Source organism: Myripristis murdjan, chromosome 8, assembly GCF_902150065.1.
Source record: "Myripristis murdjan chromosome 8, fMyrMur1.1, whole genome shotgun sequence".
In the NCBI taxonomy this organism is placed as follows: domain Eukaryota; kingdom Metazoa; phylum Chordata; class Actinopteri; order Holocentriformes; family Holocentridae; genus Myripristis; species Myripristis murdjan.
This window is the reverse complement of record NC_043987.1, coordinates 2,381,670-2,396,263: the sequence shown is the minus strand read 5'-3', so window position 1 is coordinate 2,396,263 and position 14,594 is coordinate 2,381,670. Positions and strand designations below refer to the sequence as shown.

General features: G+C 38.9%; 1 protein-coding gene across 4 annotated transcripts in view; it reads left to right on the top strand.

Moving 5' to 3' along the window:
* LOC115364334 (syntaxin-binding protein 4) overlaps positions 1-14,594 on the top strand; it is a 78,981-nt gene that overhangs the window by 7,358 nt on the left and 57,029 nt on the right. For all 4 annotated transcript variants that reach the window (XM_030058860.1, XM_030058862.1, XM_030058859.1 and 1 more), the window contains exon 2: positions 3,346-3,419. In XM_030058860.1, the coding sequence (XP_029914720.1) occupies positions 3,346-3,419 (74 nt within the window). The remainder of the gene's footprint in view (positions 1-3,345; positions 3,420-14,594) is intronic.

Genomic DNA, 14,594 nt, shown 5'->3' with positions numbered 1-14,594 from the left:
TCGCAAGTGACTTATTGGCAAATGTCATGGTCAGTGATTTCAAACTATGGCTCCTGACCTACTGGTGAGTCCTGGCATGGAGACAGCTGGGCTGTTGGAAGGCTGCATCAGTGCATTCTTCTCTCAGCGACACATCAAATGTTGCTATCATGCAATGTTGAGCATGATTTTTACATTCATCAGGTACAATAAACAACCAGTGATCCTGATGCAATGCATAAAATCAATGACTGAAGAGTAGTAGAAGCCTTCTTAGCTAACTGACAAACTTTTAAAATCAAGAGCAACTGATGTGCTGCTTAGAAACAACATACCGTATTTCCCCAATTAATCGCCCGGGCGTTTAATACGCAAAATTAACTTGGACCCCAAGCGTTTAAAAGAACCAGGCGGCTATTCGCTGCAGGCCTTTATTTATTTTTACACAGACCTGCACCAGGCCATTATTGTGATGACAGTTCTGTCCAACATATTTTTTAGTACAAAAGTACTGTAAGGCATAAGGTAAACATATCTGTGCATGCAAACATAGTGCAAACCGCTCGTGCTGCGAGTCGTTCCCTCTGACACTTCAGTTTCTGTCAAAATAAAAATTAGTCGGTCGATTTAAGATTACGGTACACCCTTTTTTCTAATGTTAGCTAACTCTCTTATTTTGACAGAAAACGGAAGTGCCGCAAGGTTATTTTTGTGCTAAATTGTGAAGCCTCCGAAAAGATGCTGACACATCACTCAGCGTTACAAGTGACTGACTGTATAACAGAGAGAGAGAGAGAGAGAGAGAGAGAGAGAGAGAGAGAGAGAGAGAGAGAGAGAGAGAGAGAGAACATGTTGACTGTAAGACTGTTTTCTAACTAAAATAGAATTCACTGTAATGATATAAGTGACAGCTTAACTACTTTTTTGACAACATTTCACCACACAAAGTATTTGTCGGGTTGTTGCTAGGATAAAAAATTACAGGAATCACTGATTTAGACTAATCATGATGTTTCTTCTCTACAAATCCATGTTATTTGCCTGTCTTTCTCCCAGAACCTGAAGGCTAAACTTCAGCTTGCCAGCTATAAAGCCAATATTTTATTGGCAAAAATATTTTTAGGTATGTTGAACTAATTTATGGGGGAGCTGAAACCTGTCAGAAAGCTTGTAAGAGTGTTTTTAAGGATAGATGCTTCAGTCTTGGATGGATTGATGTCTGAGGTGGCAGCAGCAGACAGATGCATCAAAACTCTAATAACATGCTTGCATACTGAATATATTTTCCCATCCTGGCTTGTCTATTTTTACCTCAGTGTTTTGGAATGCTCTTTTTGTTTAGACCGTACACATTCACAGGATCAGCTTTTCTCCCAAAATGCTGGATCTGGAGGCGTAGATCTACTTTTATGACAACGCTGAGGAAGTAATAACAAATACTGTCAGACAAATACAGTCTCCCCAGAGGGGTTCACTCAATCTTCACCTTTTACCAAAGACCATCTAGCCAAAAATTACCAAAAGGATGAAAACTGGTCCACGCAATTGCAGAAATGAATGCACTGTAGTATAGAGGTCTATCCAAAACATTTGGAGACTGAATGGCATTAGCTTGATGACAAAGCACTTCTGGGTCCATCAAATCAGTTTTGAAAGGGTAAAGAACTTTCTCAACCCATAGAGGACCTAGTAATCCTTCAAAAAGTTGCAAGCTTTTGCAACAACATACAATTACTTTCAGTTTCTTCTTGAGCTAATAGCTACTTTGCATGGAGAAGAGTTGAGCCAAGAGGAGATAGAACATCTGTTTTTATTTTACCATGCAATAGGTAAATCCTTGTTTCTTTTCATAGTCAGTTTTAGATTTAAAGAACAATGTTTAACCCATATAGCAATGGAACCATTTACTGCTGATGTGAGATTAGATGTGTATTGGTTACATTAGTAGATTATGTGCTGTTAGGCTAAATAAAAATGGTCCAGTTAGAGTATGTCCAGACCCAATTGTCATGAAGCTTGTATGTGAGTGACTGCTTGGAGAGGCCAAACTGACTACACACACCCTGACTCATAAAGCAAACTGCTGCTGAAAAGGAACAACACGCTGTATTCACTTGCTGCTGCTTAGAACGTTTTCCAGATGATCAACATCAGGGACCACACTTGGGACCTGTTACACCTACATTATTTTTCATTGCTGTTCCCAGCCTGCACTGGAGTTAGTAGTATTCAGATCTAATTTCAGTTCAGTTCTAATTTCAGATGCATCCTAAGGCCTTGTTCACATTGCAAGCAAATCAGATTTGTTTCTCAAATCAGATCTTTTAGAAATACTGTCTGCGCTGTTTTCGCAAGTGATCAGATCAGATTTGTGTCTCCAGACATCACTAACCTATCAGCACAGGTTGCAATGGTAACAACATTGGGCATCAATAACTATGTACGCTGGTGACACGGCTTTCCAACGTGGAAGCTTTAGACGCTCTGATGCACTTCTGTCACTCTGGATTTGACATCATCATTGTGTGTCGAGTTGCAAGTGATGTGACAGTTTGAAATACGAGTTGAGTGTCCAGAGCGTCCAGACTGAGACGCATGAGTGGCAATCACATTTGATTTGGTTTTTGTCTGTCCAGACTTTCTAAAATCAATCTGGATACAATCTGGATATGACCAAAAATTTGGGTGTTTGAAATGAACTCCATAATTTGGAGATCCATCTTCTCCCATGTTATAATTTTTTGGTTGCTTTAAAAGCAGGGCACTGGATGATGACCATGACTGTTTAACCAGTGGTGGCATTACCGTGTCAAACTATATTGCTATTTTTGAAAAATGCTGAAAGATGGAACATCCAGAGAGATTAAGATACATCTTGACAGTTGCCGCTGTGCTGCTGTAAAACCAGATGACAGATGCTGTGGGTCTATTATTAATTCTGTGAATGCATGTGGATAAGTTACCATTGATATGGTGATACAGGTGATACAGGTGGTGATGTACCAGAGGTTTTGGATCACAACAAGGTGTTTGAAGCTCCTGAAAATAGTGCTGATACGCCATGAATTTGCCTAAACCTCAGTTAACTTTGAATTCAGTCATGCAGACTCATCCTTTGTTTCATTTTCACTTTAAGTAGCAAAACTGGTTTCACACTGTATTCTAACTGCCAAGCGTTACAGACTCCTTGAACAGAAAATAATTGAGGCACCCACACAGACAGCATCAATCAGAATCTTGTAAATGAAATTATTGCACAGTAAATCTTGAAGTTTGTGATTCACTTATTTTCTCCTTTCTTCTCTCCTCTTTCTCCCTGTCCCTCTTTCCTCCCCACGCCTGTCATCCCTCCATCCCTCCCACCAGGACACTGATGGGCCCGTACGGAGTAGACCGAGCTGTTCATTCCATGGAGTTTACAGACTGTGAGAATGGTCTGGGTAAGTTATTCCATGAGCATGGACCGGCTTGACTAGAATGTACTTTGAGTAGATCGTACATTGAGTGTTCCAACATTCCAATTTCCACGCAGGAACTTCGCAATTCCATACTGAACATGTTCCACTGCAACTGACATGAGAAAATAGAAAAGCACTGATCTGTCGATTGAAAGCCAGTAATTCACTAACAACAGCCACTAACGTTAGCTAGACTAGCTACAGTTAGTCATCTTCACTGCAGGTGCTTTGTCTGTTCATCAAATTTAAATAACACACTGCTGAAGATGTTTTGAAATAAAAATGTAATTAGAGAAAAAGTCTGTTTATCATTCATGGTGTTGTCTCCCATTTTGCTGTGATATCATATGTGGGGATTTTAGAAAACTCAAAGATTTTTTCTCCATAATTCCAACTTGTTCTGACTTAACTGGGGTTCCTTTGCAATTTTCCATGAAGAAACTTGGATTTAACGTACTTCCAAGTTCAATGGAACGCTCCAATGGTATTATATGTTAACATTTTTTTCTCTCTACATTTAAATGTATTACAAGGACTCAATTTTGTCCATATATGCATAGTTAATTTGATCTGGGATTCATCCACGCTAGCTATGAAATCCAGGAACCAGAAATACAAAGACAATAGTGAAAAATGGGCAGGGCACTTCAGGTCAGTAGCGATTGAAGTGTCACACTGACATAGGTGATGGTTTGTCTGACGTGGGAGACAGTTTACTATTATAGGTGGTGTCATTTAAGCCCCACCCTCTTCTTGATTGGATTTTTGTCTCTTGATCCCAAAGTCACATTGAGTTGTTTCTTAATATCTGCTGATCCTAAAGTCACACTGACGTCAGTGATGCCTTGTTGGATTCAGGAGTGAGCATCTTGTTGAGGGGGAATTTTCAAAGCATGTGCCATAGAGGAGAGAATGCAGATTTTTGTTCCAAACAAAGACTATTGCAAGTGATTTGATTTATTGGTTCTTGTTCTTTGGTTGAAGGTGTGCTAGGCACCTTAAGTCACCTGGTGTAAACTTTGGTTTGAATTAAAACCCGCATACTCTCAGACACATATTTTTTACTTGAGCATGTAAGATTGTGATAAACATTTTTATTGAAAATGTGAGAATCATGTGATAGAATCGTGATCTCAGTTCTTAGATTTTTAGCAAGAATCATTCAGCCCTAGTTTTGAGTTGCACAATAAAATAGTATCAGGCCATATTAAATAGTATTTTAAAATATAATTGAAATTAGTATTAGGATGCAGAATAGCAAGAAATATAAATATCTAAACACCCATTAAGACACTTAATAATTGTAAAGAAGCTAAAATCATAAAAACTAACTTCAACAATGGTTGAAGGTTAATTTCCCCAGTTACATGACCCGCTCCGCTCCCTCGTTACCCAAACATCTTTACTGATCTGTAGTCATGTCTCCCCTAACATATTTTGTCAAAGAGGTGGCTTGGCCTGGGGTGTATTTTCAGAAGCACAAATGCTACTGAATTATTATAGAAATATAAACGGAATATCATAGGAACACCACAGGGAGCAGTGTGTTTTTATGATTCTCCCGCTCTTCCATGACTCTATTTTGCTATTTGTAGCTTTGATCATGAAGGTGACTCTACTCCATAGAGTGTATCGGCCATGATATAGTATAGAATTGAGTTTTTATAGTATATATTTTAGAGAATATTCAAGATGAAACTGACAGACGGGCTGGACTGAGAGAAAAAGGCACAATTATAAATCCGTCGGCTGCTTCAGCACCACGGACAGCGTCATGGATTTATCAACACACAGCACAGTGAGGCTGCTGATATTCCAGAGCTGTGGTCTAACTTGTACAAACCTCAGTCAGATAAAGGATCAACGAGTCAGGCAGACTAGACTAACTTATTCAACTAAACAACCCCCCTGCCCCTGCACTCTCTCTGTTACTGGGGCATGGAGAGGGGGATGGCAGGCTAACAAGGGGTGCATTTTGATCATTATGCTCAAATCACCTACTGGCTGTAAGGATTATTATTATCATACTTTGTTGAGTCATTTATGGACTCACTTCAATAAAAACGAAACTACATTTCTGAGTTTCTGTGTGTCAGGAGGTCTAAGCTGGTCTGTTTTAGAATTCTTGAATGAAAATGAGACAAGATAATGCTTTCACGCTGCTGCACTAGACTGCTGCTCTACTTTTTTTTTTTTTTTTCGTGGTCCATGTGGAATGAATGGCAACACTCCTGCTCTTACTGAGGAAAGTCACTGGGACATTCAGTGTATCTTAATCCGACATATTTTAAATAGCATGCACTCTCCGCCCTCCCACTCCACTGCAGGCAGCCACCAGTGCTCTAATAGAGCGGACCCACTCTGTGGATGGATGGTATCATGTAACCACCTCCTGCTTTTCTTGTTGGCTGTTTTGTTGGAAATATAATGACTCGTTCAAGTTTCATTTAAGGCTGTTTTTTGATAATGTTGCTTCTGAAACCATGTTAAGATTAGACACAGGGAAGTTTCCTGCTGATTAGTGAAGTCATTAATGAACCTCACTCTTCCTAATTGGCTGTTTTTCATTGTCTGTATCTTTTGATCTCAAAGTTGCAATAATGATAACTTTGATGAGCCTGTTTTGTGGAATTTTGGATAAATTTCTGTGTGAAAAAAATAAATGAGTTGACAGTTATGTGATGGGAACAGGAAACATTGATTTAAGTAACCAGTAAGTTGTGTTGGGCGTTTGTGTTTGGTTTCACAAAGCCAAATAGGATGCAGCTTGTCATGTATTTCATGTTTTGTTTTATTTTCTGTGGTGCTAAGTGCTCATCGCTGTGGTGTTTGCGCACTGAACTTCCTATAGGTCACCAGTAAATCCAACAGTGTGTCCTGTTCTCCTTGGATTTTCTGTTGAGGTTTACAAGAAAATAGTTAATTTTTTTTTAAATAGTGAACATTTTCTAAGTCATTTTGGGCTATTTAAATTCTGCTACACATCATCAAAGTCAAATTTTGTTTATTTAACAATTTGAGTGGATTAAGGCAGTTACTTTTAAGTGAATATTTTCCCTGCAGCTTTTGCATGGTTCAAAGAAATGCAATATCTCTAATAACCCGGTTTGTGTAGATTCATTTAATAATCAGTGCAGCACTAATCACAGCAGTATAGGATAGATGAGAGCAGTTACATTTGCTCATAAATTTGTTAATCCTGTTATATCAAGATTGCAGCATAATCACACTTCCTTGTGATCATGATTCAGCTCATTATCATTAGATTACAGTGTTACCAAGCATGTTTTTTCCCTCAGAATAGGATGTAAGTAGGTTAGTGATTGTAATTTCTTCTCTTGTTGTCAGTCCTACTCCATGTTGTCAGTCCACATGATCTGGAGTAAAAGTGACACCAGATGCTTGACATGCACAGGTTGAAAACAAAACAACACACAAGAATGTCACTAAAGTGTTTACATTGACCTTTGGAAAGAATGATCACTAACCTGTTGTGTTAACAGGGTTAGGCTTACTCCACTTCTAACTTAACACTGATTAAGATAATCGGATAATGGCGTTTACACTGGGTCGAGATCAAATTATAAGTGGGCATGTAACTCTAAGCATGATTGTGTATCAATAGGCATTTAAAGAGTTCAATTATTTATTATGCAAAAACATACAACCCCACTTGGTATCATTCTCCACTATCTGTCAACGCAGCATGTTTGAATAACTCAAAAGATGATAAGCCCTACTTTTAAAGGGATTTTCTGTGCTGTGAGCAGCTCAGAGTGGGTATCCCTTCTCAGTATCAGTGTGTGTGTTTGTCTGGGAGGGGAAGTGGGTCACATAGCAAAGCCCCAACCCATTTAACTCAGCTCGGTGGGAATGCAGGGAGCTGCTGTTGTTTTTATCCTTACCTAACATCAACATGTGCAACCATGCTGGTATGGCTTGTATGTAAGAGACCAGCAACCTATATGCCTGAATACAAACAAAACACAGGAGTGGAAACAGCTGACACTTTATTTATGTAGAAGTAGCATCTATTGAAATTAAAATGAAACATTTAAAATGTACTCAGAGTGTCCCAAAGTTACTGAGTCAGCTACTATGAAAATATATGATGTTTCACATACCATTCAGTAAGTGATCTTTAAGATTTTATAGACTATATTGGGCATTCTAAAAGTACGATTCTGAAAATCATGTCCCTATTAAAAAAATATGCTGCTATATTGGTGGTTTGCTATTAGATACTCAGCAAGCTAGTAGGTACCAAACTATCATAAAGTGATTGTTTACCCATTTTGGAAAAATTTATTTCACTTCCCCCTATGTAGGACAGTAGTGGTGCTATCTTCATCTCAGCTGTTACCCTCCAGCCACTGAAGTGGACTTCCCCCCAGCTAACATTCTAAAAAATGAGAGGAACAATCAGTGAGAGGAAGATAACACCACTGCCGTCCTACAAAACAGCTTGGGGCTAACAGCTAAGTGAAAAAATGCCAAATTTTTCACAGTGGGTGAACTTTCCCTTTAACAACAGCCAGGATAACATAAACCAGTGATATCACAGCTGGATAGATGGCTTTTTGGCTAATGCCAACAGGCTACTCTCATGGATGAATTTGAAAATGTAATGTTACTGTTACCTAATAGTGCAGGTTTGATGCAGATGTATTTGGAGACAGTGCTTGTAGATATACTCTGTGCTCTGTAGAAAATGTGTTGTCCAATGTAATCAAGTACAATACTTCACTTAGTCTAAAGACGCTTAAGTAAAAGTAAAATTCCTGTCTTCAAAAAATACTAAAGAAAATGCAAATACACAAGGTTTAATGTACTGCTTTTATACACACCATTATAGTGCATGCACTTTCCCACTTTCATCTTAAAATGGGATAACTGCCCACAGAGCAAAAAAGCTATCATCAAGGTAAAGGTACAGCATACAGAAAATCCTTAAAAAGTAGCTCCTGGTGCAGGGAGATAAAGTACGGAAGTAATAAAGGTAGCACTAAAAGGCATAGCATATAAGCAAGAGAGGAAAAGGTGTGAGTGTGTGTGTGTGTGTGTGTGTGTGTGTGTGTGTGTGTGTGTGTGTGTGCGCACGTGTGTGTGTGTGTGTGAACTTGGAGTATTAAAACCAGCATACAGTTGAGAAGCAAAGCAGCTTAGTCGTCCACAGACAGCACATGTTAGTTTCCACACTGTACCACTTGTATCTACACATTAAACCAACAGAGCTACATATATATCTGTAAAGCAACAATAGCAGCATGAGTAATGGCTGATTAAACTATAGTAAATTATCTCATGGTTCTATACCAGCAGAGGCACATGCTAATCTCTCTTTGTTATTGCAACTGAATGCTGTGCCACCTCAGCATGTGGGCGGGAGGATGTGTTTACTGTGAAAACCATCCTCATGTTGATGACATTTTAGTTGAATCTGGTCTGAAAGAAGCAGATTTCCAGTCCTCAGATGTCCAGATAAAGCTCTGCTTACTTCAACAAGCATGTTTCTTTTTTAAATCTTGTATTATCTTGGGAATTATAAAGCCTAATTCAGCAGACAGTGTGCTTTTTTTCATCAGAGTGAGTTCTATGATCTTTGCAAGGTCTTAACAAAGTGTTGTCTCACAAATTATATTCAATCCTTGGGAGGCAAACATGCCCTTGAAGCATCAAGAGCAGCAAATAAGGATTTGGAAAACAAGATTTGAGACTGAACAAAGAGAAAACCGTGCCTTTAATATTCTGTAAAGTTGCTTTCACATTAAAAGATTGTTAATGGTAGTCAGCGGGAGAAGGAGAGTGCTTTGGGGCAGCAGAGAAGAAGAAGGCCGTGTTCCTTAGAGAAGAGAGAGAAAGGGAAGGAGATGGTAAGAGAAAGAGAAGAGGCACTTCATATCCCCATCCCTCCAACAGGAGATAATTAACACGCGCCCCCTTCGCTCCAGACCCAATTAGTGTTACCATTTTGTCTGCCTGGTAACAGGCGCATGGCTGCCTTAAGCTAAAGAGGGCTTGATCTCATGGATAAACACGGCAGTGTGCCGGCTTGGCTTCACTCCAGCCGGCACACTGGATTTCTTTGCTATGACTACACATTTCATACAGTCATAGACCCACAGTCATTTCATCATTCTGACATGATATATTGTAGCAGTTACTGCTGTGATCAAGATGCATTGATGTACTGAACAAAACTCACTTTATTTTGTTTTATTATTTATTATTATTTTATTTATATTTGCAAATTGATTGATAATCTTAGGTTAATTTAATTATAAAATATATAATGCATGACAAATAACTAACATATATATTGTTTTTTGGGAATTTTTTAAAATGTTCTAAACTAAAATTTTTAAAACCTTTTTTTAAACTATTTATTTATTTAGCTATTTTGGTGGTAATCTTCTGGTAAATCTTACATTTTGGGGTAATTTTCTGTTCTTTTTTGTAATTTTCTTGCATTTTTTCAAATTTTGTTTAATTTTGTGATAATTTTATGATTTTTTAAACAAAATCGAGTGTATTTGCAGAGGTTAAGAAGGGTTAATGGATTTTTATTATTGAATGGTATTGCCATTGATACAAATACTATAAGCCTGATAACTAAACAAATTTCTGCCTCTTGAAATCAGTAAATATCACCCTACTTTAGGACTCAGTTATCACCTTCCCACTCCTCAGCAATACGCCTTTCTAATGGCTCTTGCTGACCAATGACATTCCCTTCAGTCTCTTGAGATCACAATGTTCTAAATGCCATCTGTACAAAGTAATTATCATGCATTTATGCACCATAATTAGCATATGTTCTATTTGGAGTTGGCCATCTCTCTCCTGGAGCAGTGATGCTGACATGGAACAGTGTGACGGTGACCTAGAGGTCGACTCAACTCTGTATTTTAAGTAGTAAGCGCAACATCTTCAATAGACTGAACTCCTACACACTTAAAAACTCCCACTAATGAAATGGTGGGAGGGCTAAAATAAATAACCCAACAACAACAACAAGGCTTGCCCAAGCTAAGCCATACAACCACATGGAACCAGCTAACACAGGGACCACGCCGACCGACCACCGACCTGACCGCTACTGTTCAACATGACTTCTGTTTTGCCTTGTCCCAGACCTTTCTGGTAAGAAACAAAGTTCATGTTTGCTAACTAATGTTAGGATAACGTTAGCTTCAATTTCAAAAGAAGTATGGCAGCTGTTGACTGATGGCTCTAATTTTGAATGCAGCCAATAGCTAGCAAGTCAATGCTAGCTTATATTTCTTTGATGGTATAATATTTTTAGTCTGGTGTATATTCAACTGTTTTCTGCATTCAAATAGAGGAGTCTAATTTTATATAGCCAAAAAAAATCTTTATTTTTTATAGTATTTTTCACTCATTGAAATGAAAGCTAAAGTGAAACTAAAAGAAAGTTAGTGCTAATAAGTACCAGTAGGACCATAAGTACCAGTCAACGCCTACCTCACTCTGACAAAACTCAGAGTGAAGAATTGCACAATAAAGAAAACCTTGAGCACATTTTTTTCAGGAAAATGTTAATGTTAAATGCTTCATGCAACTGGCCGCATCGGGGCACTGGATAATTTAAGCAAATCCCAGATTTTACTAGATCTCATATGAGTGCCCTGCACAAAACGCAGGAGGTCAGGAGGCACTTCGTCAGGTATATGAAGTCCCCACACAAATCCTGTGCGTGTAGGGCTTTAGCTAATGAACACTTGACTCAAAATATACTGTAGCAACCCTCATGTACTGGTATGAATAGCTGTAAAGGTATACGTCATGTTAACATTTTGAAATAGTAGCACCAGGAGCGTGGCTGATTCATGTTAAACATTAGGGGTAACTTAATGTTCACTTTAAAGTGATGTCACATGTCTGTCACGGTGTGGCAGGGAGACATTTCACCACATGACAGTGGTTGGCCATGGAATTTTGCTGTAGTGGCTCCCTTTTGCACAAGGTTGTGCTCAATATCAACATAAACTGGCATAACCTAATCTGATGTGTAGTTCAGTTAAATTTACTTAACATTTAGTGCTGGCTATTTCATTTTCCATGGTTAGACCACAGTTGTAAATCATTGGTTTGTTCTTCTGTCATGTCCATCAGGGCGGGCCAAGCTGAAGGGCCAGAGACTTCTTTGATGCTGTGTCGTCACTGCACGTCCTTTCATCCTGTTTGGACCTGATTGTCTTACAGTACAGGCCAAAAGTTTGGACACACCTTCTCATTCAATGCGTTTTCTTTATTTTCATGACTATTTACATTGTAGATTCTCACTGAAGGAATCAAAACTATGAATGAACACATGTGGAGTTATGTACTTAACAAAAAAAGGTGAAATAACTGAAAACATGTTTTATATTCTAGTTTCTTCAAAATAGCCACCCTTTGCTCTGATTACTGCTTTGCACATTCTTGGCATTCTCTCCATGAGCTTCAAGAGGTAGTCACCTGAAATGGTTTTCACTTCACAGGTGTGCCTTATCAGGGTTAATTAGTGGAATTTCTTGCTTTATCAATGGGGTTGGGACCATCAGTTGTGTTGTGCAGAAGTCAGGTTGCTACACAGCCGACAGCCCTATTGGACAACTGTTAAAATTCATATTATGGCAAGAACCAATCAGCTAACTAAAGAAAAACGAGTGGCCATCATTACTTTAAGAAATGAAGCTCAGTCAGTCCGGAAAATTGCAAAAACTTTAAATGTGTCCCCAAATGGAGTCGCAAAAGCCATCAAGCGCTACAACGAAACTGGCACACATGAGGACCGACCCAGGAAAGGAAGACCAAGAGTCACCTCTGCTTCTGAGGACAAGTTCATCCGAGTCACCAGCCTCAGAAATCGCAAGTTAACAGCAGCTCAGATCAGAGACCAGATAAATGCCACACAGAGTTCTAGCAGCAGACCCATCTCTAGAACAACTGTTAAGAGGAGACTGCGCCAATCAGGCCTTCATGGTCAAATAGCTGCTAGGAAACCACTGCTAAGGAGAGGCAACAAGCAGAAGAGATTTGTTTGGGCCAAGAAACACAAGGAATGGACATTAGACCAGTGGAAATCTGTGCTTTGGTCTGATGAGTCCACATTTGAGATCTTTGGTTCCAACCGCCGTGTCTTTGTGAGACGCAGAAAAGGTGAACGGATGGATTCCACATGCCTGGTTCCCACTGTGAAGCATGGAGGAGGAGGTGTGATGGTGTGGGGGTGTTTTACTGGTGACACTGTTGGGGATTTATTCAAAATTGAAGGCACACTGAACCAGCATGGCTACCACAGCATCCTGCAGCGACATGCCATCCCATCCGGTTTGCGTTTAGTTGGACGATCATTTATTTTTCAACAGGACAATGACCCCAAACACACCTCCAGGCTGTGTAAGGGCTATTTGACCAAGAAGGAGAGTGATGGAGTGCTGCGGCAGATGACCTGGCCTCCACAGTCACCGGACCTGAACCCAATCCAGATGGTTTGGGGTGAGCTGGACCGCAGAGTGAAGGCAAAGGGGCCAACAAGTGCTAAACACCTCTGGGAACTCCTTCAAGACTGTTGGAAAACCATTTCAGGTGACTACCTCTTGAAGCTCATCGAGAGAATGCCAAGAGTGTGCAAAGCAGTAATCAAAGCAAAGGGTGGCTATTTTGAAGAAACTAGAATATAAAACATGTTTTTAGTTATTTCACCTTTTTTTGTTAAGTACATAACTCCACATGTGTTCATTCATAGTTTTGATTCCTTCAGTGAGAATCTACAATGTAAATAGTCATGAAAATAAAGAAAACACATTGAATGAGAAGGTGTGTCCAAACTTTTGGCCTGTACTGTATTCATCAGCTTTACTCTCAACTGAGATATTGCCACATTTTATTTTATCTGTCCCAGGTTTAAGACGTAACACAAAGAAACATTTGTATTAATGAACCTACTGATACATGCTACTTTAAAATGTGTTTTCTTGTTATGTGTTGGCAGCTGTTGTTTATGTAAAATGCACTGACTTGTATTTGATAAATACACTGGGTATGTAAAACAACAAAATTAATTGTTGTATTGTATTATTTGGACTGACAAGTATTTCTTATTTTCTGATCTAATTAAGACTTATGTGCTAGAGGCACCAGTGAACAATTCTTAGGTAACTGGTTGCAATGCCTTTTTTTTTAGTGGGCATTCCCAATCAACAACTTGTAGTTGAATGAGCGTGAGACACATGTAGTGCAAACTAATTATTTTTAATTGGCTAAATTACGATGCCAACTAAGATTTTCACATTCAGTGAATTAGTGAGACTAGAAAAGTGAGCTAACATAGAAAAGCAATTGCAACCAGTTATGTGGAAATAATTAGTTGGCACAGCTTTACATTTATCACAGTGTGCCTGCTTCCTGGTTCAATCCCCAAAGGCAAAGAGTTTGTTGAAGTGGCCTTGAGGAAGACACTGAACCCCTGATGGGCAGCTTGGCACCTTGCATGATAGCCTCTACCATCAGTGTGTGAGTGTGTGTGAATGTGAGGCAAACATTGTAAAGTGCTTTGAGTGGTTGGTAAGATAGAAAAGCTCCACACAAATCCAGTCCAATTACACCGAATGCTTTTTTTGATCAGGTTTTGTGATGTGCCTCTGACGGGACTATGAGTCATTGTTAATGTATTTTTTAGCTTTAAAGCAAAAGTGAACTTTGGTAGAGTGTTGATTACTTTGGTGTTATCAGAGTCCACATGGTGGTGAAACATCCCCATTAGTTGGTCTGCGCTCTCTGAGCTGCTAATCCACAATACTGGATTCATACATATTTATTCTCTATCTCTCCATTCACTTCCATAGCAAAACCGCTTCCAAAATAAAACTTTTATCACATAAACCAACACCAACAAAGAGCATTACAGCAATATAAAAAGTCTTGGTAGCCATTTTTAAAGGGAGTTAAACAGCTTTTTTCTTGTTAATTTCCTAGTTGAAGTGGAAAGTAGATCTGCAAAGTCATTTCCCAACTCATGCTCTCCTAATCTCTTCTTCCTCTAATCACTTAGACTTAAAAAATAAGTAAAATATTTTAGCCAAATGATGAACTCATTACAGTTTGTCATTACAGAGTCTTGTGTAGTACCACTGTTTCTTAAGGCTTTTG